The 24,516-nt window shown below is 49.4% G+C and overlaps 2 protein-coding genes across 3 annotated transcripts; one reads left to right on the top strand and one right to left on the bottom strand.

Moving 5' to 3' along the window:
- Positions 1-3,484: 3,484 nt before the first annotated feature.
- Positions 3,485-7,911, top strand: NUDT18 (nudix hydrolase 18). Its single transcript, XM_060276379.1, has 3 exons — positions 3,485-4,931; positions 5,224-5,437; positions 6,826-7,911. Exons 1-3 carry the CDS (start codon positions 4,656-4,658, stop codon positions 7,428-7,430), a joined length of 1,095 nt encoding a protein of 364 aa, XP_060132362.1. The 5' UTR covers positions 3,485-4,655; the 3' UTR covers positions 7,431-7,911.
- FHIP2B (FHF complex subunit HOOK interacting protein 2B) lies at positions 7,903-24,493 on the bottom strand. Of its 2 annotated transcripts, XM_035119854.2 has the most exons (17): positions 24,336-24,493; positions 22,988-23,066; positions 21,221-21,390; positions 20,013-20,117; positions 19,288-19,410; positions 18,306-18,518; positions 17,996-18,192; positions 16,300-16,408; positions 16,031-16,107; positions 15,698-15,899; positions 14,414-14,583; positions 14,196-14,324; positions 13,122-13,212; positions 12,612-12,755; positions 11,102-11,242; positions 10,807-10,913; positions 7,903-9,378 (listed from the first exon to the last, which is right to left on the bottom strand). In XM_035119854.2, exons 1-17 carry the CDS (start codon positions 24,384-24,386, stop codon positions 9,273-9,275), a joined length of 2,214 nt encoding a protein of 737 aa, XP_034975745.2. In that variant the 5' UTR covers positions 24,387-24,493; the 3' UTR covers positions 7,903-9,272. The 2 variants fall into 2 exon arrangements, with proteins under 2 accessions (XP_034975745.2, XP_034975746.2); XM_035119855.2 differs by lacking the exons at positions 22,988-23,066; positions 24,336-24,493 and having other exon boundaries at positions 20,013-20,214; positions 21,221-21,359.
- Between the last annotated feature and the right edge of the window lie 23 nt (positions 24,494-24,516).

The raw sequence follows: 24,516 nt of genomic DNA, 5'->3' as shown, positions 1-24,516 counted from the left end.
TGTAGCTGGAGTTTTTCCTTCACACCTGGTAGCTGAAGCCCCAGGGAGTTCTCAAAGAAGTCAGTTGTGGAATTACTGATCTAACAGAAATTTGTAACTTGACCATCAGATCTGAGGATTGGAAAGTAGCCAATGTAACGTTAATTTTTTAAAAGGGATCCAGGGACCATCCTGCAAATTAAAGGTCAATTAGCTTAGCATCTGTCCTTGTGAAAACTGGTGGTTAAGCATAATATAACCAAGCATATAGAAGAACAAGCCCTACAGAAGTAGAAGCAGCATGGCTTCTGCAGGGCCAAGTCCGGTTTCACAAACCTATTAGAGCTCTTAGTGTCAACAGGCCATCTAGGTAGAGGTCTAGATCAGGCATCCCCAAACTGCAGCCCTCCAGATGTTTTGGCCTACAACTCCCATGATCCCTAGCTAACAGGACCAGGGGTCAGGGAAGATGGGAATTGTAGTCCAAAACATCCGGAGGGCTGAAGTTTGGGGATGGCTGGTCTAGATGGTTGAGATACTGTACTTGGACAAAGTCCCTTACTAAATACTCCAGAGTAAGTTTAGCAGTCATGGGGTAAGAGGGGAGGACCTCTTGTGGTTCAGGAATTGGTTAGCTTGCAGGAAGCAAAGAAGGAATAAATGAAGAGATGCACGAAGCAGAGTCCCCCAAGGGTCGGTATTGGGAACTGCTTTTTAACATATTCATAAATGATCTACTGTTAGGAATGAGCAGTGTGGTGGGCAAGTTTGCTGGTGATAATAAGTCATTCAGGGTCATTAAAAGAGATTATGAAGAGCTTCAAAAAGACCTTGCCCAACATAATGGGTTGCTACATTGGCAAAAGCAGTGTAATGCAAATAAGTGTAAAGTGATGCATGTTGGGGCCAAAAATCTGATTTTTACATATATACCATGGGATCTGAACTGGTGGTGACTGATGAGGAATGAGACTGTAGTAAAATTTAAGCTGGTTCCTATGAACCCAGAGAAATGGATCCTGACCCAGGGAGAGCCCAAGGATCCAGGCAAGCAGAGAAATTTAAGCGTCTCCTGCCCACCAAATAACAGAGACCAAACCAGGACGTACGAAGCAAGGCACTTTTATTTTCGCTGTTGCAACAGGGTCCTTCCTCTCACGCAGGAGAACAAGGAAGGACCCCAAACAAAGATGTCTTGCCCTTAAAAAGAAATTTGAAATTGGTTTCAGCCCACCCCCCAGAAGCATCATCCATATGTCACAGAAGGGGTGTAGCCCAAGACCCCCCCTCCCTAGATTCATCATAGGTACATCATGAACGGGGAGGTTTGGTGGCAGCAATCTGAGCAGTCTGGACCCTGCCCCCTGCCCCCAAAACCTAGTCAACAAAATTGAGAGATATTTACATTTCCCTGTTTCCCAGCCAAGTTAATCACACCCTTTTGTCTGGCACTCAGGTATCAGGATGCCAGGGATTATCACTTTAATTCCTGAGACAATGAGAAGGTTCCCCCCCTTCTTCCTTGCAGAGGAACGCCAGGTCTGAGAGAGTCAAAATGGTGTCAGAAAGGCCTGTCTTCCTGTGCTGCTTCAGACATGTGCCTGTACTGTACATTCATGTACATGTTTTATGAACAATTATTTTATATATATATATATATATATATATATATATATATATATATATATATATATATGACCTCAAAATTCTTATAACAATCCCCCATTTGGGGCTATAATTTTTCTTAAAAATTGTTGCCCCACAAAAGAATAACCAGATGTGTTGTTTTAGTACTTTGGGAGAAGCATTTCTCAAAAATGGTCTATGTATTACATTTAACAGGATGGTCCACCAATATTGACTGGAAAGTGCAGTTTGCTTGTTTACCCTTTTGTGTGTTCTCAGGTGTCAAAAGCTAGCTCTCCTCTGGTTGCACACCTCCATCGTGGTACAACAGCAACAATCCCTGGTGAATCCCCTTAGGGCTTTCATATTGACCATGTCGCCTGGCACTCACCATAGCTGCCACAGGTTTGGACATGTCATGAGAGAGATGCCTTTGCCTTGGGCTTTCTATGGGCCTTTATTATAGGCTCTGGCCTTGCACTGTAGGGAGTTGCCCAGTTGCTCTTAAAGGAAGAAAGCTACTTGCACCTTGGATACACTTGCCCAATTAGAACTGAAGCCAAATTAAAATTTATACAGCCCCATGAAACATGTCCAAATTAGTCAAATTTAACTCTAAAAGGGATCATTCCTGTTAAATCAAGACATAAATACCTTCATTTATCTGGTGTTTCATGGATCTTGGGGCTTATTCTTGGTAAAATGATTTAAAACAATCTAAAATTGTGTAAGAAGGCTGGCACACTGCAGAGTGCCAGGTGGGACAAGAAAACGTGGTCATAAGTTGATCTAATCTAAATACTGGACTATGCAATATCCTGATCCTTTAAAAGGCATACAATGCATGGCAATAATACAAAAAAAAAACATTGGGACACTATACATTTTTTTATTTTAAAAAAACCCAACAATTAAACACAAAATTGGTTCACCTCCCCCTCCTTGTGGAAATAACATACTGTCAGACATAGTTCAATGTTTCTGTCGAATATCACGCAACATAAAACCTAATAATTATATATCAGTTGTATGTCTTGAGGCCATCATGATCTTGAGACAATTCCGGCTGCTTTTAAATCCTAGGGCACAGAGTCTTGAGGTCAAGGAGAGAGAATGTCCTTGCAATTCACTTTCCCCCTTTGTCCCAAAGTCATTTGACACATTTCAGTATTCCTATATAACACATAATGCACAAAACCTTCAAATTATTAATTATACGCCATTTGTATATCTTGAGGCAATCAGGTGAACTTGAGATAATTCTTGCTGCTTTTGCATGTATCTCCAACAAGGGGGTTTTCTTGTCTGCCTTCGAGTCCCTGGGAGGAAGTTAACAGTACTTCTATAACAGCACTTCTAAACCTTGCTGAAACGTTATAGCTTTCTAGGTCCTCCTTCTTAGGTTGTGATCAAAGAGATAAAATGTCAATTTGGTTTCCTGTAAAACATCCTTTTGAAAATAGGCCTGCAGGGGGTTGGGGCCTGAAGATATAATTAGTTAAAAAATAATAATGATAAATAGTATAATAATGATAAATAGTCAAGAAAGGGGAGAATATTCTAGAAATTTCTTCTTGGGAAGCTGCAAAGAATATAAGATCATAGTTAAGCATTTTATTCATTTAAATATTACTATTATCATTCATATTTAATTACTGCTGTTATTGTCTACTCAGTCAGTTTAATTTACTTCACCTAGTTTGGCTGTGGAGGAAACAAAGGACAAAAATTTTGTTAATTAGGACACAATCGATAAGTTATTAACATTTTCCTTATGTGGTTCTGAATTCTCTTTGAGGTTCACGTATCTTGTTTGAAAGGGATTAATATTATTATTATTATTATTATTATTATTATTATTATTATTATTATTATTATTATTATTTACAGGAAAGAATGAGTTAGATGCTACATTTGTATGCACAGAAAGAAAAAGTAGAAATACAAAAAAAAGATACAAAAATAAAACAAAATAAAATTTAGATTACCACTCACACAACAATTTTTCAAATGAAATTGGACTTATCAGATTTTAAAAATAAGAATTATAAATGGAATCAGATTATTTATAAGCTAAAGAGAAGCGTCAAAGGCAAAGAGAAATGAAATTACTGTTTGTATCTCCTCAAGACCTTTGGGTCATAGTAGACAGCATGAGTCAGATGTTGGTGCAGCAGCTTTAAAAAAAGATGCAAGTTCTGTGCTAGTGATCATCAGTGAAGGAAATTAAAACAAAGCTGCTGATATCATAATGCTGTTGAATAAATCTAAGGTGTGACTCTACTTGCAATAACATGTACACCTCTGGTTGCGTCACCTCAAAGAGGACACCAGAGTTGGGAAAGGTTCAGAAAAGGGCAACCAAAATGATCCAGGGGCTTGAGAGACTCCCCTATGCATAATGGTAATGGCACTTGGGACTTGAGCGTTTAGAAAAAAAGGCAAGTGAGATGTGACAGAGAAAGTAAAATAATGCATTGACATGGAGAAAGTTGGTAGAGAAAATGTTTTCTCCCTTTCTCATAAAGGAGGAAAACTAAGAACTCCCGGGCATCCAGTGAAGTTGAATGTTGGAAGATTCACGACAGGTAAAGTGAAGTGCAGCAGATTAGACAAATTCCTTGAGGAAGAGAGGGCTATCGAGGGCTGCTAGCCATGATGGCTATCCTCTGCCTCCGCGGTCATGGGCAGCAAATGCTTCTGAAAGTCAATTGCTGGAAACCGCAGGAGGGAAGAGGGCTCTTGCGCTCCATTCCTGCTTGCAGGTTTGGCCACTGTGAGAACAGGGTGCTGGACTGATCCTGCAGGCTCCCCTGATGTTCGATTCCTACGAGATGACCAGCTGAGCGAAGCGGTGTTGTTGTTTTTGAACGTCTGACAACCAGGCACGTCATAATGCCATCAGGCGATTGACGCTGCCCCTGTCCAACAGGAAGCGAGCGCAGCAGCCAGCTGGTGCGGGAGAGGCGGCTCCCTCCCCATCGCCTCGCCCCTCAACGGCCCGAGCAGCCGCTCTCCTTCCTTCCTGCATTCCTTCCACTCCGCCTCCCATGCCCCGGGAGCAGGCGCGAGCGAGCGAGTCCCTGAGCGCGTGCAGAGTTCCGCACGCCCTCCCCTCCCCCGCTTTCGCCGCGTCTTCCGCGCCCCTGGCGAGGATGTCCTCGCTGGAGTCTGGGGTTGGGGTGGCGGCGGAGGACGAGGAAGTGGCGGCGGTGCTGGGCGGCGGGGGCTGGCCGGTGGTGGCGCCGCAGGGCCGCGAGCTGGAGCCGGCGCGCCTGCGGAGGAACACCTGCTACATCGTCCTGGCCGTCCTGCTCAACGAGGAGGTGCGGCTACGGGATGGAAGGAGAAACTGACGCTGCGGCTTTTTCTCCGGTGGGGGGAGGCGCTCCCCTCTCTTTGCCCAGCGCTGCCCGCCCCGCTCGCCCTTCGCTTGCCCAGGACCCCAGGCTGGACGCGGCTGGCTGGTCTTTGCGCCCGCCCCTGTGACCCCTCGACGGCGCGCCAGGCAAAGCAACGTTGCAAAGCATCCTTCCCCGCAGCCAGCTGCTTTGCACCCCCCCCCCCGCCAAAATATATATGTGTGTGTATACCTTTCCTTGCCTCCTTCCCCAACAGAAAGAAGTACTGATGATGCAGGAGGCCAAGCCGCAGTGCCACGGGCGGTGGTACCTGCCGGCGGGGCGGATGGAGCCCCGGGAGACCATCGTGGAGGCCATGCGGAGGGAGGTCCAAGAGGAGACGGGCTTGCAGTGCCAGCCCCTCACCCTGCTGGCCGTGGAGGAGAGGGGCCCCGCCTGGATCCGCTTCGTCTTCCTCGCCCGACCCACCGGTGCTGGTCCTGGCGCATCTCAGGGGGGCTTGGAGCCTGCGCGGGTTGGGAGGTCGGGGTTATTTGCAAGAGGTGCCCTGCTTCGGTGCATGCAAGGGCGATGCACGTGGGCAGAGCCAGCTGAGGGGTGCAACAACAGCAGAGGGATGTAGGAAGCCTGCTGGGCCTCCCCAGGCCCAGGGCAGGCATTTGCAAAAGTTGATTTGCATGCAAAAATGCCCATCTGGGGCACAGTGCTTCCAAAACGTCTTCAGTGCCCTTCTGCCCTATCCCATAGAAAGCATCCAGAACAGCAACTAAGTAAGATAATAGCACAAAAAAATTCAAAACAGTAAGAATTAGTTGCACATTTATTCAAAAAAATAAACACATGCTCTGATCCAATCTTGCAGCTTAAAAATATATACAACAAAGAATTTTGCATGAAAAGTATTTTTATACATTCTTACTAACAAAAACGTACAATTGAAGGGAATTTATAGCATGAAATGTCTGCATTTATGTACTTCCCAAACATACACAAAGCTTCCCAGATGTACCGTAACTAATTTATAAGAAAATCAATAACTGTTAGCAATAATTGGCTATCTTGTGATAATTTACAATCATAAAGACAAATAAATGTGACCAAACAAAATAGCTTTGAAAGCAATAAAAGCAGTAAATACGAAGTAAGGAAGGTGTTCCACTTGAGGTGCCAGTCCTGGTCAATCCAAAATAAGCCGTCAATGCCCTCAGAGGGGCCCACGTCCCCCCTCACCCCCCCATTACCTCCCAGGTAGTCCTGCCGCCTCCCTGCAAGGGGCGGTACCACCCACTTTGGGAACCAATGGCCTGAGTTCTTACTGGCTTTGGGCCTTTCAGCATTTTCACCAGCCCTTTAGGTCTTATTAAGAAGGGACCCATGAGAGGGGCAAGAGATCTGGGACCCAGGGCAAAAGTGCTAGGCCCTAACAATGCCTTTGCAAAGCATGAATCCCTTCTCCAAGCTGGGGCTCCGTGTTTTTCCTTTCCCCAGTGAAGGACAAAGCATTAAACTGGGCAAGAAGTAAGGTGTCCCGGTGTGGATGTTTTCCAAGGCCACTTCTGAACATCTGGAGTGTATTTGGGGTGGGGCTCAAACTGGATGAGTCCTTTCTGATTCTTGGGGTCCTGAACCCAGTGAGGGCTACAATCTAATTAGAGGAGGTTGCGGAATAATTTTCTCTGCAAGATAATGGCCTTCACGTGTATCCTAAAAACATCAGTCTCCACTGAGCATTCCAAGGAAAGTGAACCCTGGATCGGGTTGGTATATAGCCGAGAAAATCAATCCCTGTGCGTGCACACACATGGCACAATTGTCTGGACTCCCACCTAACACCAGCCATCCTCTCTCTTCCTTCCAGGTGGTGCCTTGAAGACCCTTCAAGAAGCCGATGCAGAATCCCTGCAGGCCCAGTGGTGGAACAGGGAGACGCCCTTCCTGCCTCTGCGTTCCCGGGACATCTTGCCCTTAATAGAGCTGGCTCTACGGTACCAAGCCAGCCCGGCCCACCCACGGCTGCTGCCCGTGCAGCTGCCTTCCACCTTCATCTGCCAGCGCCTGCTGCTTGTCTGCGTTGGCAGCAGTGGTGACTTGTGGGTGCTTCAGGGGACAACGGGGGCTCCGTGCCTTCCTCTGGCCACAAGTGGCCTGGCTCCCTCGCAGCTGGGCCACAGGCTCCTGGTGGCTATCCGCCACCTACTCCAGGACTCCCTGCCACACCCCCAGGTGCCCGTCCGCATCAAAGGCCTGCTTGGGGTCCAGCATCTCGGGAAGGAGCCCGGGCAGAGCGATGGTATCTGCTTCAACATCATGGCGGCTGTAGGCGACAAGGGGCGGTGGCCGAATGAAACGCCCCCGGAGTTGCAGAGTGGAGCCTTCCTCTGGCGGAAGGTGGAGGATGAGGCCCTGCGGAGCCGGATCCTGCAGAGGCTTGATGAGGAGTCCTTTGTCCCTATTCACAGCTAAGGTCCCCCTGTTGAGATACAGGATGGCCCGGCTTTGTGCTTGGGTGACTTGGGCCAGGCGAGAATCCCTGGAGGAGCCCCAGCTGGGCCAAAAATGCTCCTTGATCCTGAGCTGTTTGCTGGAACAAGGGACGTTGGGAGTCTGTAGTGCCACCTTTGCAGGAAAGGACACAACAGCTGAGGGCTTGATGGCGCCAGAACTCTGGAACCGGCCAGGAGTATTAACCTTTTCTTGCTCCAGAGTGCCAGCTCACAGCTGTGATTCTTCCACCTTTCCACACCAGGACTTTGGCAATGCCTGTGCATGTCCCCGCCCCCCATGCCCAGCTTCTGGGTTCTCCCCACCGCTGCAAGAGAAAGGACCTTGACAGGAGGAGCTTAGAGCTCTTGCCACCCTTATCTCTGCCTTCTGGATGATTTGCGGCCTTGTAGAATCCAGCCAGGCTTGGTAAAAATAAAACAAAAAGGCCAGTTTTCCTTCATGTTCTACTGTTTGTTTCTGTGTGTCCTTCTTGTTCGTAAATGAGAAAAGGGGGCTCAGCAACTTCCCACAGGTCCTAAACATGAGCGTGAGCAAAGCTTCCCAGCTTACGGGGGGGGGGCAGATTCCCTCCTCACATGTATTGCACTTAAAAAGAGTCTTTAGACCCACAACGGCCTGGATGCTATGCCTGGCCATGGGGGGGTGGAGCCTTCCCCAGCCAGGGCTGCTCTTGGGTCAACAGGTGGCATTTATTTATTTACATATTGAAACGAATAGCTCACCTTTTCCTCCAAGGAGCTCAAGGCGGTACACGTGGTCCTTCTCTCCCTCATTTAATCCCAACCACAACAACAACAACCGTGAGAGGCTGAGAGGCAGTGACTGGCCTAAGATCACACCCAGTGAGCTTCATTGATGGCTGAGTGGGGATTCAAACCCTGGTCTCCCAGGTCCTATCCCACCCTATGACCCAGCCTCTCTCAACCTTGGGTCTCCAGATGCTATTGGACTACAACTCCCACAATCCCTGACAACTGGTCCTGCAAGCTAAGGATGAGGAGAGCTGTAGTCCAACACCATCCGGGGGACCAACGTTGAGAAAGGCTCTTTGGGAAGGGGTTAAGTTGCAGCTGACGAGAGGAAGGTTAGCAGACACTCTGTTAGAATAGAAAGTAAAAATGAAAGGGAAAGGGCTCTTTTCCTGAGGAGTTGCGACAGGACAGATCAATCAGGCAAGAGGGGCAGAAGAAGAAAATATCTGTGTCTCCCCCTCTTGGCCTGGCCTTACCAGCCTGCAGAGAGGGTCAGAACTGAGGCAGGAGGCCCCACCACCTCAGAGCACCAAACGCCCAGCCATGGGTAGTAGGAAGATTCTTCCTTTCACAAAGCAGCTTTCGGTCACCCTGCCTGCCCCCCTTTCCCATTGGGCAAACATCATTAAATAAAACAAGCCAGAGATTAAAAACCCAGAAAGTCCAGGAGGAGCCTTTAGTATCTTCCGTACCAGACTGCCCCAAGGTGCTACATGAAGGGGCTCTAGGCTCCTGCAGGGAGAAAGGGAGCCATGGCTGCTCTGAAATCACAACTGGAGCAGGTCTCAGGAAGAGCTAGGTCTCGCCTTGTCACAGCCTGACTTCTGAGACTTTTGCTGTGGGGGCTTGGCGTGGGGATCCAGGGCAGCCCTTCAAGCACAGGGGGCCTGCCTCTGCTCTCCCCTCATGAAGGCAACCAGCGACTGCTGCAACCCAGGTCTTAGGAGCCTGCAAAGTGCCTCTAGAGTTGCCATAAGTGCCCTTGCCAGACCCCAGCTGTTCCTGGAGAAGTGTAGGATCCAAAAGATGCAGCGCGCCCCTTGGAACGTCAGGCGGAGACCTCGCGCACGGACTTGACAAAGACGATGGCGGCCAGCTCCTTGCAGAATTCTTCGAGGACAACCACCCCCTCCAGGAGGGTACGATGGCCGATCCTGTAAGGAAGCAGAATGTGAGGCTGAGGAAGTGGCCTTGCCCTCCTTTCCTATTGCTCACCTCCCCACTTCTGCTTCTCAAGAATGACAGCACTATACACTTGCAAAACACCTTCGTCATATACGCACAGAGTCCTTTGCAACCCTAGCAAAGGAGGCCAGCGTCATGCCCAGGAGGACAGGAGCTTGCACATGACAACCTATCGCTTAAGTCTCCGAGGGGGGACTTAAACCAAAGGCTGCCTCCTTTACAGGTCAGCCTCTTTTCCTCCATGCAGATAGTCATTTGTCAGGGAGTCTTTAGCTGTGATTCCTGCATCCCCAGGGGAAGGACTCGATGACTCTTGGGGTCCCTTCCAAATCTACAAGCCTATGATTCTATATGGTCTGTGCAGCTCTGTCTGATCCAGCGCCGAGGGCCTTCTGGCGGTTCCCTCAATGTGAGAAGCCAGGCAGAGGGCCTTCCCAGTAGTGGTACCCACCCTGTGGAACGCCCTCCCACCAGATGTCAAAGAGAAAAACAACTACCAGACTTTTAGAAGACATCTGAACGCAGCCCTGTTTAGGGAAGCTTTTAATGTTTGAGGGACTACTGTATTTTAATATTTTGGTGGGTGGGGTATAAATAAATTTTATTATTTTATTTATTTATTTATTTATTAATTATTATTATTATTATTAGACTGTGAAAGGAATAGATGAATATGAAAATGACAGGTTCAGTCGTCGTCCCCACACCATGCCCGAGAGTTTGGGATGTGCCTGAATATAATATGGTCCTGCTGGATCAGACCAAAGGGGGCTGATCTAGTTCAGCATCCTTTTCTTACAGTGGCCAACCAGATGCCCATTGTGGGAAACCCGCAAGATTCAAGCACGAGAGCCCTCTCCCCTCCTGTGGTTTCCAGCAACTGGTATTCTGAAGCATTGCTGCGTCAGACTGTGGAGGCAGAAAAGAGCCATCCTGGCTTGTAGCCATCAACAGCCCTCTCCTCCTTCTTGACTTTGTCTTATCCTCTTCTAAATCCATCCAAGTTGGTGGCTACCACTGCCTCCTGTGAAAGGGAGTTCCATAGTTTAACTCTGTGCTGCGGGAAGAAGTCCTTTATTTTATCTGTCCTGAATCTTCCATCATTCAGCTTCATTTTTCTCTATTCACTTGCTGCATGCTGTCTATCATTTTAGGGTTCTCTCATGCAGCCTCTTCTTTACCTTTCCTTTTCTCCAAACTGGAGGTTGGCACCAGCACTTTCAACCTGTATGCCAGGCATCCCCAAACTTCGGCCCTCCAGATGTTTTGGACTACAATTCCCATCTTCCCCAACCACTGGTCCTGTTAGCTAGGGATCATGGGAGTTGTAGGCCAAAACATCTGGAGGGCCGCAGTTTGGGGATGCCTGCTGTATGCCATGTTCCCCCAACACTCACTGTTGTTCTTCAGCAGGGACCAGCCCCATCAGCCACCTCCGGACCAGCAGCAAGTTGGTGGGAAAGTTTGGTATCCGATGGATCCTTTGCATTAGGTCTCCAATCACCTGGAAGGAGGAGAGACCAGCGGAGCTGCTTGTGAGTCAGGCCTCCAAGTCAGGTGGAGAGGAGGAGCTGGGGGGGGGGAGGGACGACAGGGCTCCCCTTAGCTTAGAGGCCCCAAAAGGCACCTTCTTCCCTAGGCAGAATTCCCCATTTCTCCCCACCCACCCACCTTGCCAAGACTAGACATTACCCTGATCAGGACGGAAAAGAGGGTCCTGCAGCCGGGGGCCAGAGGCAAGTAGGGATCCAGGAGGTACTCGTGGAGGTGAGGGTGGGGGAAGAGAGCCAGGCGGGACAGCACCGACGTCACCTGCAGGTTCACTGCGTAGGGCTGCAAGGGAGGAATAAGAAGAAGGGCAGAGGGCTCAACTGTGGGGCGTCATTCACAGCCTGCACAAACAGCCAGGCATAGAGGGTCACCGGAGGGGGAGAGAAGAGAGCAGGAGAGAAGCGATCTCCCCCCCACTACATTCTGCACTTGCTCTCTGCAACCAAGACCCTTTCGTTACATTATGCAATGGGCGCCAGCTGCAAGGTGGCATTTCAAGTATTGGAATGTAATATATAAAGTAAAAATAATATTGGGAATGGCTGGGTACTAAACACAAATCACCCAGTTACCAGTGGCCCCTTAAAGTATGCTTCACGCAGAGTATGCGCAGTTAGCTAAGCAAAACACCACCAAGAGTGTAGGTATAATCTGCCTTGTGTGAAACCCCTTACTAGCTGTATGCTTGTCAAAGCATACAGATGAAAAACTAACTGTTGGGTTTCTTCAACGTAAAAAACAAACTGACTCTAAAGGCTTTAAACTGAATATAAATACTTTCTCCCACATCCAAAACCTCCCACAAAACCTCCCACAAAAACCCTCATTAAACTACCCGAGAACTATCAGCAAACAAAGTAATTATACTAAGGTTTAACTAAAGGGGATCTCTTAAACTAAGAACAGAGAGTGATCCATAACGAGATGTATCAAACTGCAAGATCTAGCAAGAGATGATGAAGGCTTTCTAGCAGAGCCTTATATACAAAAAACCAGAGCCCACGCCTGTGAGCAATTAAGAGAAACGTTTGCACCTGTTTCTCTTAAACAGACAGTGTTTACATTAGACCGGCACTAAAGTAATGACTATTCAAAACAAAATCCAACATCAAGGGCCTTCCCCTTCCCTCTTATGTATTTATTTAGAGCATTTGGGTACCCTCCTCATCAGCCATAGAGGCTCCCGGAGTGGCTTACATACATACAAGACAAGACACAACACAAGGGAAAAGGGAAAGGGAGGGAGGAGGAAAACAAAAACTCAGGCAGAGATTTTCTAAATAGTTGACCAGGTGGCCCAGTTCAGGGGCAGGAGGCGGCTGATGGAGCTGGGCCTCTAGCACAGCTGATGCAATGAGCCCTGCTGCTCCCCCTTTCTCTTCCACTGAGACCGCCTGATGGAATGGCTGCCCCTACGTGACAGGTGAGGGGAGAGGAGGCGGTTGATGGAGCGGGCCTCTCACAGCAGAGCCCTGCTTTCCAGCTCCCCCCGCTGAGGCAGTCCGGTAGAGAATCTTAGCGCTCCACCCTAGAGTAGGAAGCAGCCCCTGAAACTTGTCTCTCCCTGCCGCTTCCAGGCCACAGAAACACCAGGCTCCAGGGTCTTAGCGATGCCGGCCACTCCCAGCAAGGACCCGTTTCCCATCCTTACCTGGTCCAGGATGCGCATCAGCCGGTCAAACAGCACTTCCAAGAAACGGCCCTCGTAGAAGCTGGTGCTGGCAGAGCAGGTCTCCGGGGGCCGAGGGGCCTTTGGCCAATGCCAGCGAGACGCCTTGGTACAACATTCCTGGAACTGACAGAAGGGGAGGGGATCAGTGGCGGAGCTTCATGCTCCGGCACCGGGGGCGGAGAGCAGACGGGGGCGGGGCGCGCTGCCTAAAGGGGTGTGGTGCACGTTCTGGGGGCCTGGTGCGCCGCCTGCAGGGGCGGGGACCGCGTTCTGGGGGCGGGGACCGGTGCCCCCCCCCGTTCCTCTGCCCCTGGAGGGGATGGATCGCAGGTGGGCAGGGGAAGGAGGGGCTAAGGAGAGGCTCTTGCAGGGCCCAGCTGAGACAATAAAGGAGAATGAACTTAAATGCTGTGAATCACAGGAGCAGAGAACAATGCCAGGCATCAGACATAAGCAGAGATCAGGGAGGCAGGGAGACAAGTGACTCACCAGCACACTGGCATCGTGGACATAGGTGTCATATCCGGCCTCTTCCAGGTAGGCAGAGGTCTTTGCTTCACTGGGAACCAGGCAGAGGAAGCTGATAAAGAAGGAAGAAGGATGGCAATGACAGAGGGCAAAGAAGCCTCTGAGGCCCAGGACACAGGTGTGATGGTCAGCATTAGGAAGAGGTCAGCATTAGGAAGAACCTTAACAGGGCAGCAGGTGTTTTGACAGTGGGATGGACTCCCTCGGAAGGCAGTGGCCTCTCCTTCTCTTGGGGATTTTCAGCAGAGGTTGGGTGGCCACCTGTCAGGGATTCTTTAGCTGTCATTCCTGCAGGGGTTTGGACCAGATGACCCATACATCCATCTAATCTATCTATCGGAGGTATAATCCGGGCAGGAATTATTTATACCCCGCCCATCTGGCTGGGGTTCCCCAGCTACTCTGGGCAGCTTCCAACAGAATATTAAAATACAATAATCTATTAAACATTAAAAGCTTCTCTAAACAGGGCTGCCTTCAGATGTCTTCTAAAAGTCTGGTAGTTGTTTTCCTCTTTGACATCTGGTGGGAGGGCGTTCCACAGGGCGGGTGCCACTACTGAGAAGGCCCTGGTTCCCTGTAACTTGGCTTCTCGCAGCGAGGGAACCGCCAGAAGGCCCTCAGCGCTGGACCTCAGTGTCCGGGCAGAACGACGGGGGGTGGAGACGCTCCTTCAGGTATATGCAGAAAGCAAAGTTGTTGTTTGCCTAATATATAATACAAGCTCCAACCGAAATGCTCAGCCAAGCCACACAGCTCCCTTGATGACACCCCCTGTCCACCTTGTGCCTTCCAGATGTTTTGGACTACAACTCCCATCAGCAGTGGTCAGGACAGCCACATGTGGCTGGCCCTCATGGAAGTTAGAATCATAGAACTGTAGAGTTGGGGGGGGAGGGACCCACAGTGTTATCTAGCCCGTCTGAAATGCTTGGGCCTGGCGGGGTGGGGTGGGGTGGAGGAGGCTGGCGAAGGCCTGCCTTGTGAGTTCAGTTAAGCTGTTGTGAGCTGGTCTCCCTGCCCCCCCCTTCGTACCTGCTGACCACCTCCTTCACGTCCTCAGGCTGGGCTTGCTGCTTTGGGGCAGGGACGCCCGGCTTGGTAGAGACCTGGAAGCTGGCGCCTGGGAACCCGTCAATGAAGTAGGGATCCTCCTCCAGTTCTCTACAGGGACAGAGAAAAACAGAAGCATTGAGTGGCTGGCCTGGACGAGGGCCCCGTCCCCCCAACTTTCCTCTCCCGCTCTCACTTACAACCCATCCTCGCAGGGCTCTTGCTCACGAGCAAGGGGCTCCTCCTGCCCAGGTGGGCTTCTCAGGAGGTAGCTGCGATCCTCCAGGTGGTCCAGGACCAGGTGCTGCATGACGCGGCGATCCGGAAGCCACAGCAGCTCTTCAAACAGCCTCAAGGTGGCCATACTGATCTAGAGGGGAGGAAGGATGAAGGGCAAGGAGTCAGGAAAGCCCACAAAGAGGCCCTGCTCCTAGCACCTCCTGCCACCTGGGAAAAGGTGTAGGGAGATGGAAGCCAGGGGTTAGCCATGGGAACCCTCCCTTCTGGAAGAGAAGCTCTCACTTCAGGCAGCCTGGAGCCAACCCTTGGAGACCCACAGAAATTCCAGGCAGCCGGCAGGCAATGCCAGTTGGTAGCAGACAAGGAAGAGCAACTATTGACGGACAAGGGCACCGAGTTGCTGGATTTTGGGGTTGCAGACTGTCATTTCCCATCTTGATCAAGCCATGGCCATAAGAGCCTGCCGGATCAGGCCAATGGCCCATCTACGGTAGTCCAGCATCTTGTTCTCACAGTGACCAACCAGATGCCCCAAAGGGAACCCTGCAAGCAGGATCCAAGAAGAAGAGCAACTCTCTACATAAGGGAGTTGCTCCTTCCCCCTAATCGTTTTGGTGGCCCTTTTCTGAACTAAGGGGCCTGGCAGACTCAACCAGAGTGCTCACTGCTATCCTGGGGAAAGCCTTGGCTGCTGCTGAAGGCTACATTTCCTCCTAAAGAGCTGAGCCTGATTCCTTCCCTTGGGTTCACTAGGCCTCAAAGGCACTATGGGAGTTTCCATTTTGCAAGGGAAGGTTCGGGGGGTGAGGTGGGTGAGGTGGGGGCTGGAAAAGTGTTCCCCATGTTGGGATCTCCTTGGCCTGCTGTGGGTCTTCTGTCATCCCTATTGCCCCAGGGCTAAGTTCCCAACAAGTGGGGAGAAGACCTCAAGCCCAACAAAACCCACAATCCCAAACCCTGCTCTGAAACTCCTGGGAGCCTGGCAGTTTTCATGACTCAGAAAAAAGTCCTCTGCACATGCTCTGAGGCTTTTGATTGCTTCTCACAAGGAAGAGCTGATGCTTGGCATTCAAAGGCTTGAAGATCTCATCAAGATGGAGTCCTGAACAGCCTGAGGTCCAGCAAGTTGCTGCCCCCTAAGGGCAGTCTGATCCAAGCACTGAGCCACTGCTGCAGCTTTCTCCCCACTGGCGCTTGCAGGAATCCTGCTCAGGTGGACCTTTTCCAGCAGGATTTCAGCTCACCTCGTCAGACAGGTGGTTGCAGCGCTCAATCAGTTGGGAGCAGAGGAGGTGTTGCGGCTGGTGGCCTGCATCCTTGGGCACTGCAGGTTCTTCCTTGGTTCCCAGCACAAACCCAACCAATTCCTGGAGGAGCGCAGGAGAGCGGATGTGTCTTACCAAGGCAGTCAGGACAGCTGTCGAGAGAAGGATGCCGCGTTCTGACCTGCCAAGGGAGACAGGGATGAACGAGGGGAGCTGACTTTGGCCATGGGCTTATTAGGCATGTCTCTGAGTTCCCCCGAGCAAGACAAGGCTTGGTGCTCACCCCTCTTTCCATGTTAAGCTTGGACTCACATTTGCAGGAGCTGGGACTGCAGGACTCCCTGGAAGAACCTCTGAGCCACCATCTCACTTACAGCAGCTGCCACAACCTGGTGGGGTGAAACACCACAATGAGTCATCAGGATCTCCGCAGCTCCTCCTCATTCAGAAACCCAAGTCAGCTAGCAGCCCAAGTGACAACGCAGAAAGCTCCCCTGCAACCTGGAGGGAAGAGCCTGAGGCAGCTTCCAAAGACTTAACCACGTGGTTGTGGGTGGAGATTTCAGCAGGAGGTCTCTTACCGGGTGGGCCTCTTTCGCTAGGCAATCACAGAGATCGAGCCAGGCAAAGAAAGCCTCCAGGCTGGCCTGGCCTGGGAAGGCGTTCTCCTCAACGCAGCTGCCCTGAAGCCTGGAAGGGCGAGAGGCACACAGTTCAGCAATGTATGGCGCACTGCTCTGTCTGAACATCCCACCAGGCACAGACTGAGGGTGAGAGGCAAAACTAAGTCTGACAGCTTCAACACAGACTGGTTTGGGTTATACAGACACAGAATGGGGAGGGAGTTGTGTACTTTGCCTGACATTATATGAAAGTCACAGTTTTACAGTAGTACCTTGGTTCCCGAACGGCTTGGCTCCCAAACACCGCGAACCCAGAAGTGAGTGTTCCGGTTCGTGAACGTTTTTCGGAAGCCAAACGTCCGATGTGGCTTATGCGGCTTCCGGTTGAGTGCAGGAAGCTCCTGCAGCCAATCGGAAGCTGCACCTTGGTTTTCAAACCATTTCAAATGGACTCCTGGAATGGATTAAGTTCAAGATCCAAGGTACCACTATATCTCTACGTATACCAGTTTGTCAATCATACGCTCTTCAGCTTTAAACTACGGTTGCATTTTGTGTGGGGGTTACGTTCCAGGGATCACAGATATATGCCAAAACCTGTATACCTGAACTAACCCCTTGAAACCTGCCCCCACATGAGCATCCTTATCTTCCGGAGCTGGTGCACTGAACAGGACTTACTCCCCAAGCAAGGCAGATCTTGCAAGATTCCGGTAAGCAAGACAGAGCGCTTGAAAGCTCTTTCAACGCCGCGAGAACCCGGCGCCAGAAAACAAATTTTAAGCTCTCCACTTTGCCTGCATTTGTTTTGTTTAGTCGTGTCTGACTTTAATCTACACAATTTCAACCAGCCAGCTTTAAACCACACAAGGTTGAAATTGTGCAAGTTTATTGTGCACAAGATGCTATCCTATTGTACTGTTATCTCCCTTGTACATGTGTAAGCCTCTGTATTACTTTTGCAACAAAAAAAATTAATAAAAAGTTATGGAAATATATATGTAAAAGGAGGAATGCTCCCCCACAGTGCCAGATATCACGCAGGCACAGTTAATGCTGAAAGGAGGGCACTGGGACCCCCAAGACCTATAGTGGGGGTGGGGTGGGCGGGCTGTTATTCCCACTCAGTAGCAGTGCCAGGCATTGTTTGGAGGGAGGGAAGAATGAAACAAAACACCCCCGGGGCCTGGCACCATCTAGAATGACTCCGGCAGTCTCTCTCCCTGCCCAAGTCTTGATAGGGAATCTAGTACCGATTCAATATAACCTGGAGTCTTAATGGTGCCAAATATTCTGTGCTCTCAATTAAATGTTGTTTAACATGTTGTCGTAAGTTCAATGTAATTATTAATGGGCAGCATTGCATTCAGAAGAACCCGGCTGGATCAGGCTCCTGGGCCCATCTAGTCCAGCATCCTCTTCTCACAGTGGCCAACCAGATTCCCAATGGGGAAATGCACAAGGGCACCCTCCCCTCCTGGGGTTACTAGCAACTGGTCTTCAGAAGCAATACCTCCTCCTCAACAGCCCCAATGAGGGCTCCTTGGTTCCCAGGGAACAAGCCATGCAAAACCAGCTAGCCCACTTTACTTGCTGGTGGAGGACCAAGGTCTAGGCCTCCTTGTGGCCCCCAAACTCTGGGGGGTATCTTTACCTCCAGCTGACCGGCTGAAGCGTAGTGACATCGGCAGGGTTGACGGTGGCTGGGATGGCATTGCACAGCATGCAGAGGTGGTCAGCCACCAGGGGGCAAAGCCTGCTGCCTCTCGCCAGAGCCAGGGCAGCTGCTGGGTGGTCGATGCTGGTGAGCAGCAGAAGGTTCTCCTGAGCTTTGAGGGCAACCTTCCTCCTCTGCAAGGGAGAGAAAACAACGCTCCTCCTTGAAGCCCCTCCTTGATATGGAGTCTCACCTTCCCCACCTGCCCTAGCAAGAGGCAACGCACACCCCACCCACGGCCCTTTACCTTGCTCTTGCACAAGCCGATGAGGGAGGTCACCAGGTTTGGGGCAGAGGAGGCTGGTTCCACAAGCCGCACCTCGCAGGAAGCTTCCTCTGGGCACAGTCTTCTGTCCTGCTCTACAGGGGCGGGAAGGGTCTGGGAAAGGTCCAAGGCAGGCTCTGCTCCCTGAGGTTGGAAGGCCTGGTCCACTTTCTGCCCACTTGCCACATCCTTGCCCTTGAAAACGGGGGGAGAATCTGGTTACATCATCCCTGTTTGGCATGCTGGGTTTAAGATGGGAAATCAAGCAAAGCCACAATGCACCAGAGGGGCCCAACCCACAGGTGGCTCCTCCAGAATCAACACTCTTGGAACGAACCTGAGCTTTGCAGCTGAGCACCCACTGCAGAAAGCAACACCCCCTGAGCACCTTCAAATAATAAGTAAACCGCTTGATTCCTACAACAAAATGAGTTAGCTATTTCATACAATCCATACACTGCTTGATTTGCAGACCCAGCATGAAAGGCCTGCTCGGTGTGCAAGCTTTGGGAGCACTGGGGATTCATTCTTATACGAATAAAGCAAAAATAAAATATAAACACGATATAAAACAGTAAAAAAAACCTTAAAAACAGATCAGTAAAGTACGGAGGTCAGAAGGGAGGATGTCGATACTCCGCCAACTTACTTCCTCCCCTGGGGATTCATTCTCTCTCTCACATACACAGAACAACTGTGGCAACAGGCAGAAAAAGAAGACTCTCAGTTATTTTTAAGTGGTGCGGCCAGGAGAGAAGAGTTTGGGAACCACTAACTTAAGATAATTTCTGTTGAGTAAATGCTATATAACTTTTGAAAAATAAAGCAATAAAAGATCAGGCATGTGTATTACTGCCATCCATGCACATAGAGACCTTGCGAAAACAGAGCACTCTGCAGTCTGTCCCAGACTGTTAAAAGAGGTACTGGCACCTGTAGGCAAGCAGATCCAAGAGTCTCTCACCTCTAGAACGTAGGGCAGCAGGGCTGGATCCTGTTTGATCTTGGTACACAGGGCAGCAACAAACTGCATCATTTCCTTCTCAGGCTCAGAGCCTAGCGCATCGTTCCCAAGGTGGAGGAGTTTCTGTAGAAGGACAGTGGGTGGGGTGAGGGTAGCAGTGTCCCCAAGGAGCAAATGGGTAGAAAGATGCTTTAGGAATACGGTACAATCGCATCTTACGCACATTTAAGGTGCTCAGTTTCAACCATACGTGGTTGAAGGCTGCTGGCTGAAATCCTGCAAGTTAAATGCAAGCAAGTTGGAGGGATTCATAACCTTTTTTTTTGCGCAGGGAAAACCCACACATAAGATGCAATTAAAAATTGGAAGGAGAGAATATAATGTATGTAAAAATTCTCGTACTTCAATAAAAATCTTTTTTTAAAAAGGGGGAAAAAGATGCAATCATACTGTAACCAAAAGAGTATTGAGCCCAGGGCTCAGAATCATGCGAACCAAGAGAAAACATGCAAGTCTGCTTTGTTTTAAAAAATGGAATCCTGCTCTTGTCACAGAACTTGAGCTGCCTTGGCACAGAATAGGTTTTTTTTTTTTTTGGTCAGCACAGAGTACCATGCTAATTGGAACTTTCACCAGATTTGACGAAGAGGGGAGTGTCAGAAATTGCCTTCTTTGGCATGAGCAACTCAGACGAACCCTGGCTGGCTCAGCAGAAAGGCACTCACCTGAACAGGCCTGTACACGTTCAGGTAATGCAGCAGAGGGCACTGCATTTGTCCCAGCAAGCGGCTGAAGAAGAGGAGCACGTGAGACCTCATCCCCGTGGGATACTGGGGATCAGAAGAGAGACAAGAGTACTGCTACAGAGGGTCCTTCGGACGATCTTGCCCTGTCCCTCCTGGCACCAGGCCTCAAGGAGCCTTGAGCCTGACTCAGACAAGTCAATGAGAACAGCAAAATGAAACACAACACCAAAAATTAGGAGTTCAGTTAAGCAGCCTAAAATCGCAAAAAAAAAAACCAAACCAGAAAGCATAAAATAGCCCAGCAACAGCCCTTCGAGTTATGCCTAGCTCAGGCATCCCCAAACTTCGGCCCTCCAGATGTTTTGGACTACAATTCCCATCTTCCCCAATCACTGGTCCTGTTAGCTAGGGATCATGGGAGTTGTAGGCCAAAACATCTGGAGGGCCGCAGTTTGGGGATGCCTGGCCTAGCTGCTTCCTCCAAACACCTACTTGAATAGAAAAGAAAAAGAAAAGGTGCATGTGTGTTGAATTTATTCTGCAGGAGAGTTCCATGATCATCCTCATCAATGTTTATATACCACTTAGTATGTAAAATCTTTAAGCGGTTAACGTAAAACACGGAAAGATGATTTAAAGAAGAAAAATATCTATGCAACATTTTAAACCAAAATTTAAAAGAAATACATCAGTAAAAACAGAGAAGCCATCAATAAAACATTCAGTTAAACATCAATAAATAATCAGGTAGGATCGCGTGGTGAATCTTTAGAGGCCGGGAGTGCCTGCTTAAAGAGATGGATCTTTAGGAGGTGTTTCAAGCTTGCTTCTGTTTCTGCCTCACAAACAGTACATGGGAGGCTCATTGGCCATGTTGGCTGGGGTGGAGGACAATCCAACAGCACCTGCAGTGGCACAGGTTCCCCATCCTTGGTTTAAAAGGTAAACCCAGCAACAGGATTTTGGAGGGCTCTTGGACCAGACATCCTCTGTGGAACCCCTTAAACTGGGCATGCAATTCTCTTCCACTGTCTGACTCCTCCATGCAAAGTGAGAATCATGCCTGTAGCCAGTGGCACCACCGCCAGAAAGGCCCTGCTCCTATTGCATGTCAGCAAAGCAGACACTGCTTGGGTGTTAGGGACAGCAGAAAGCACAAGATTGCCTCAGAAAGGGAGCTGTGGTACCTCTGCTTTTGCCAGAGTGCCGAGGGTCTCCAGGATTTTGTGTTGAAGCAAGTACTCCAAACAGGGTCCTGTCTCCCCCGATGGCTGCTGCTTCTCCTCGTACGCTAGGATATCTAGCATCTGTTTCAAGCGCCAGGGGATGTCCGTCTCTTTTGCTGGCTTGTTTTCATCTTGAGAAAAGACCATCAGCTTGTCACAAGCATACCCACTCACCCGTTTTTTTTCATCAAACACAGGGATCTCATTCATTTCTTTACCCAAGCATTGAATAGATGGTTGAACAGCATCATTTAAAAACATTTGAATATGTTTTTGCTTTATTCCTTGTTGTTTGCTCCTCTGGGCTCCTTTGGGAGGAAGGGTCCTATATTAATTTAATAAAAATAAATATCCAGAACTAATACCTGCAGAATGCAGCTGCAGACCTCTCTGTAACTGCATGGCAAATTCTGAATCCTAAAGGATCTGTGCTGCTTCTCAACCAGACTCTGATTCCAGAAGCACTGTAGCAGTTTTCCCCAACCTGGTGCCCTCCAGATTCCAAGACAGCAAGACCAGAGGTCAGGGATGATGAGATTGTAGCAGGTCATTAACATCTGGAGGACACCACATAGGTGGAGGCTGGTTTATGGGCGAGGATTTGGGTTTTTTTTGCCAGTGTTAACTGGCATTTATCCATGATTTTATTTGTACAAGTATTTCTACTTGCCCTTTCGCAAAACAGCAGGGTGGTTCTAGCCCACTCTATGGCATTTTCTCATACTATCATCATATACTCCTGCCTTTCAAAGTTCTTCTGAAATGTCAGCTGGATCCAAAAGCTGTCATGTATCCTTAAAAGGGGGAAATGGCAGAAAACAAAGCTAGCCCATTCTGTCCCTGTAGATTCCCCTTTCCTCACCTTGATTTCATGGTTTGTTTTTGTTTTGTTTTTAGGGAAAAATTTATTATCAATTTGATATGAGTGTCTCCAGGGTACTTTTTAGGCAGGAAGGTGGGAGATAAGCATCTCAACTCCATATATAGTCTCATTTCAATGTGTGCCACACTGGTCTAACAGGTCAGGACAACTTGGGCCACAAAGATATTACAGTATTTTCCCTTTCAGCCTGCATGTCACCTGCCTTCCTTCGGAAAAGAACATTCACAGAATCATAGAATTGTGGAGTTGGAAGGGACCCAAAGCTTCATCTGGCCCAACCCCCTGCAGTGCAGGAATCACAGCTAACTTAATCTAAGAAACTTTATCCACCTCCACAAAATAACTGTGTATAATAAGCTTTGCGTTTCCATAAATCAACAGTAAGAACAACTAGCCGCCTGAGAAACAGTTTCTATCCAAATGCTAGTTTGGTTTTAAATGCAGTGTAAGGTAGTCTTTATGGGAGTAGATTGTATTTAATTATGGGGTACCAGAGTCTGGGGGGGGGGCAAATCAGGATGGGATAGCAGACTTGTTGGTTTTGAATGTCTGATGTAGAGTTTTTTTCAACTTCGTTGTTCTGCATGGAACAATGACAATAAAGATGATCTATCTATTTTAATATTTCTGTTGGAAGCCACGCAAAGTGGCTTCCCCAGAGTGGCTGGTGAAACCCAGCCAGATGGGAGGGGTATAAATAACAAATTAATTATTATTATTATTATTATTATTATTATTATTATTATTATTATCTAAAGTAGCAATGGCTCAACAAGAAGAAAAGTGAGATGTGGCTGCACACAAAAGGGAGCGAGTCTGGCATTCGTGGGCACAGGGGTTCCTACCGGTGGTCTCCAGGTAATAGTGGGTGATGCCCTTCCAGTGGTCCGTGAAGGCGGCCGGGAGGTCCAGGCGCGGCTCCTCCTGTGAGGGGGGGGGGGGAGAGGAGAAGAAAGCTGCTGTGAAGGGAAGGGCCCACGCTGCTGCCTTGCTCGTATGCCTCCTCAGCCATGCTGGATTTACATATAAACTAAACAAGCTATAGATTAGGGCCCCACTCCCTTGCCCCCCCCAATACTTCTTCTTCATTGTATTTCACTATTAATATACTTCTTTATTGTATTTCAGTTCAACAACTACTTTGATAAAATACATATTTTGTTATGTGCAAATGGCTTTAGATACCTGTTAGGTCCATATACCCTGTTTCTCATATTTTAAGACATACCCATAAAATAAGCCATAGCAGGATTTTTAAGCATTCAAGGAATATAAGCCATACCCCGAAAATAAGACATAGTGATAGGCACAGCAGCAATACCGGCCATGGCAGGAGGAGGAGGAAAAATATAAGACATCCCCTGAAAATAAGCCATAGTGTGTTTTTTTGAGGAAAAAATAAATATAAGACATGTCTTATAATATGAGAAACACGGTATTACCATATAGCATATACAGTAGAACCTCGGGTTGCGAAAGCGTCAAACCTGGAAGTATATTTCCGGGTTTCGCCACTCGCGCATGCGCAGAAGTGCTCTAGCACACCGCACGCATGTGCAGAAGCGGCACCTCCTGTGTCGGAAACCTCAGGATCCGACTAGAGCTCCAGAATGAATCCCGTCCGCAGCTGGAGGGACCACTGTATTCAAAACAGTGACAATTTGTTGTTGACAAACGACAGCTGGACATACAAAGGGCCCCATCACCTTCAGTAGCTTAGGGCCTCATCAAACCTAAATCCGGTCCTACTCCTCAGGCCACCCTAAAAGGACAGGCAGGTGGGAACAAAGAGGGGAGCGGTTTTCTAAGGAATGAGATCTGTCCCTGATCCCATCTGCATGGGTCGCCCACCAGCCAAGTAGCCAGTGAGCCGACAAACATGGGCATAGCCAGGATTTTTGTGGGGGGGGGGCAGAACCTCAGATCTGTATTGATGGGGGTGGCTACGCCCATGCCAACCAATTAGGTAGCCAGGTAGCCAGCCAGGTAGCCTAACAGCCAGCTTTCTAGCCAGCCAACCAACCAACCAATCAATTCGTTTGCCAGGTGGCCAGCCAGCTAGTCTGCCAGCCAGATAACCAATCAGGTAGCCAGCCAGCTCCCTGATCAGTTGATTGACCAGCCAGCCAGCCAGCCAGTTAGTCAGGGAGCCAAGCAGCTCGCCCAGCTCCACTCCCTCGCCCCGCCGCTCACCGTCTCCACGGCCCGTTGCAGGAAGGCTCCCAGGCGGCCCAGGAGAGCCATGGCTTCTCCGCGGGAGGAGAGAAGAGGAGCCTCCCCGCCCAGGGCGCCCCTTCGCTCCTCCGCCCGCCCCCAGCCGTTCCTGCCCAAGCCTGTTGAGGGAGGGCAGGAGGCCGCGAAGTGCGCCCTGATT

Source organism: Zootoca vivipara, chromosome 6 (assembly GCF_963506605.1).
Source record: "Zootoca vivipara chromosome 6, rZooViv1.1, whole genome shotgun sequence".
NCBI classification, from domain to species: Eukaryota; Metazoa; Chordata; class Lepidosauria; order Squamata; family Lacertidae; genus Zootoca; species Zootoca vivipara.
This window is presented reverse-complemented; position numbering and strand designations above follow the sequence as displayed.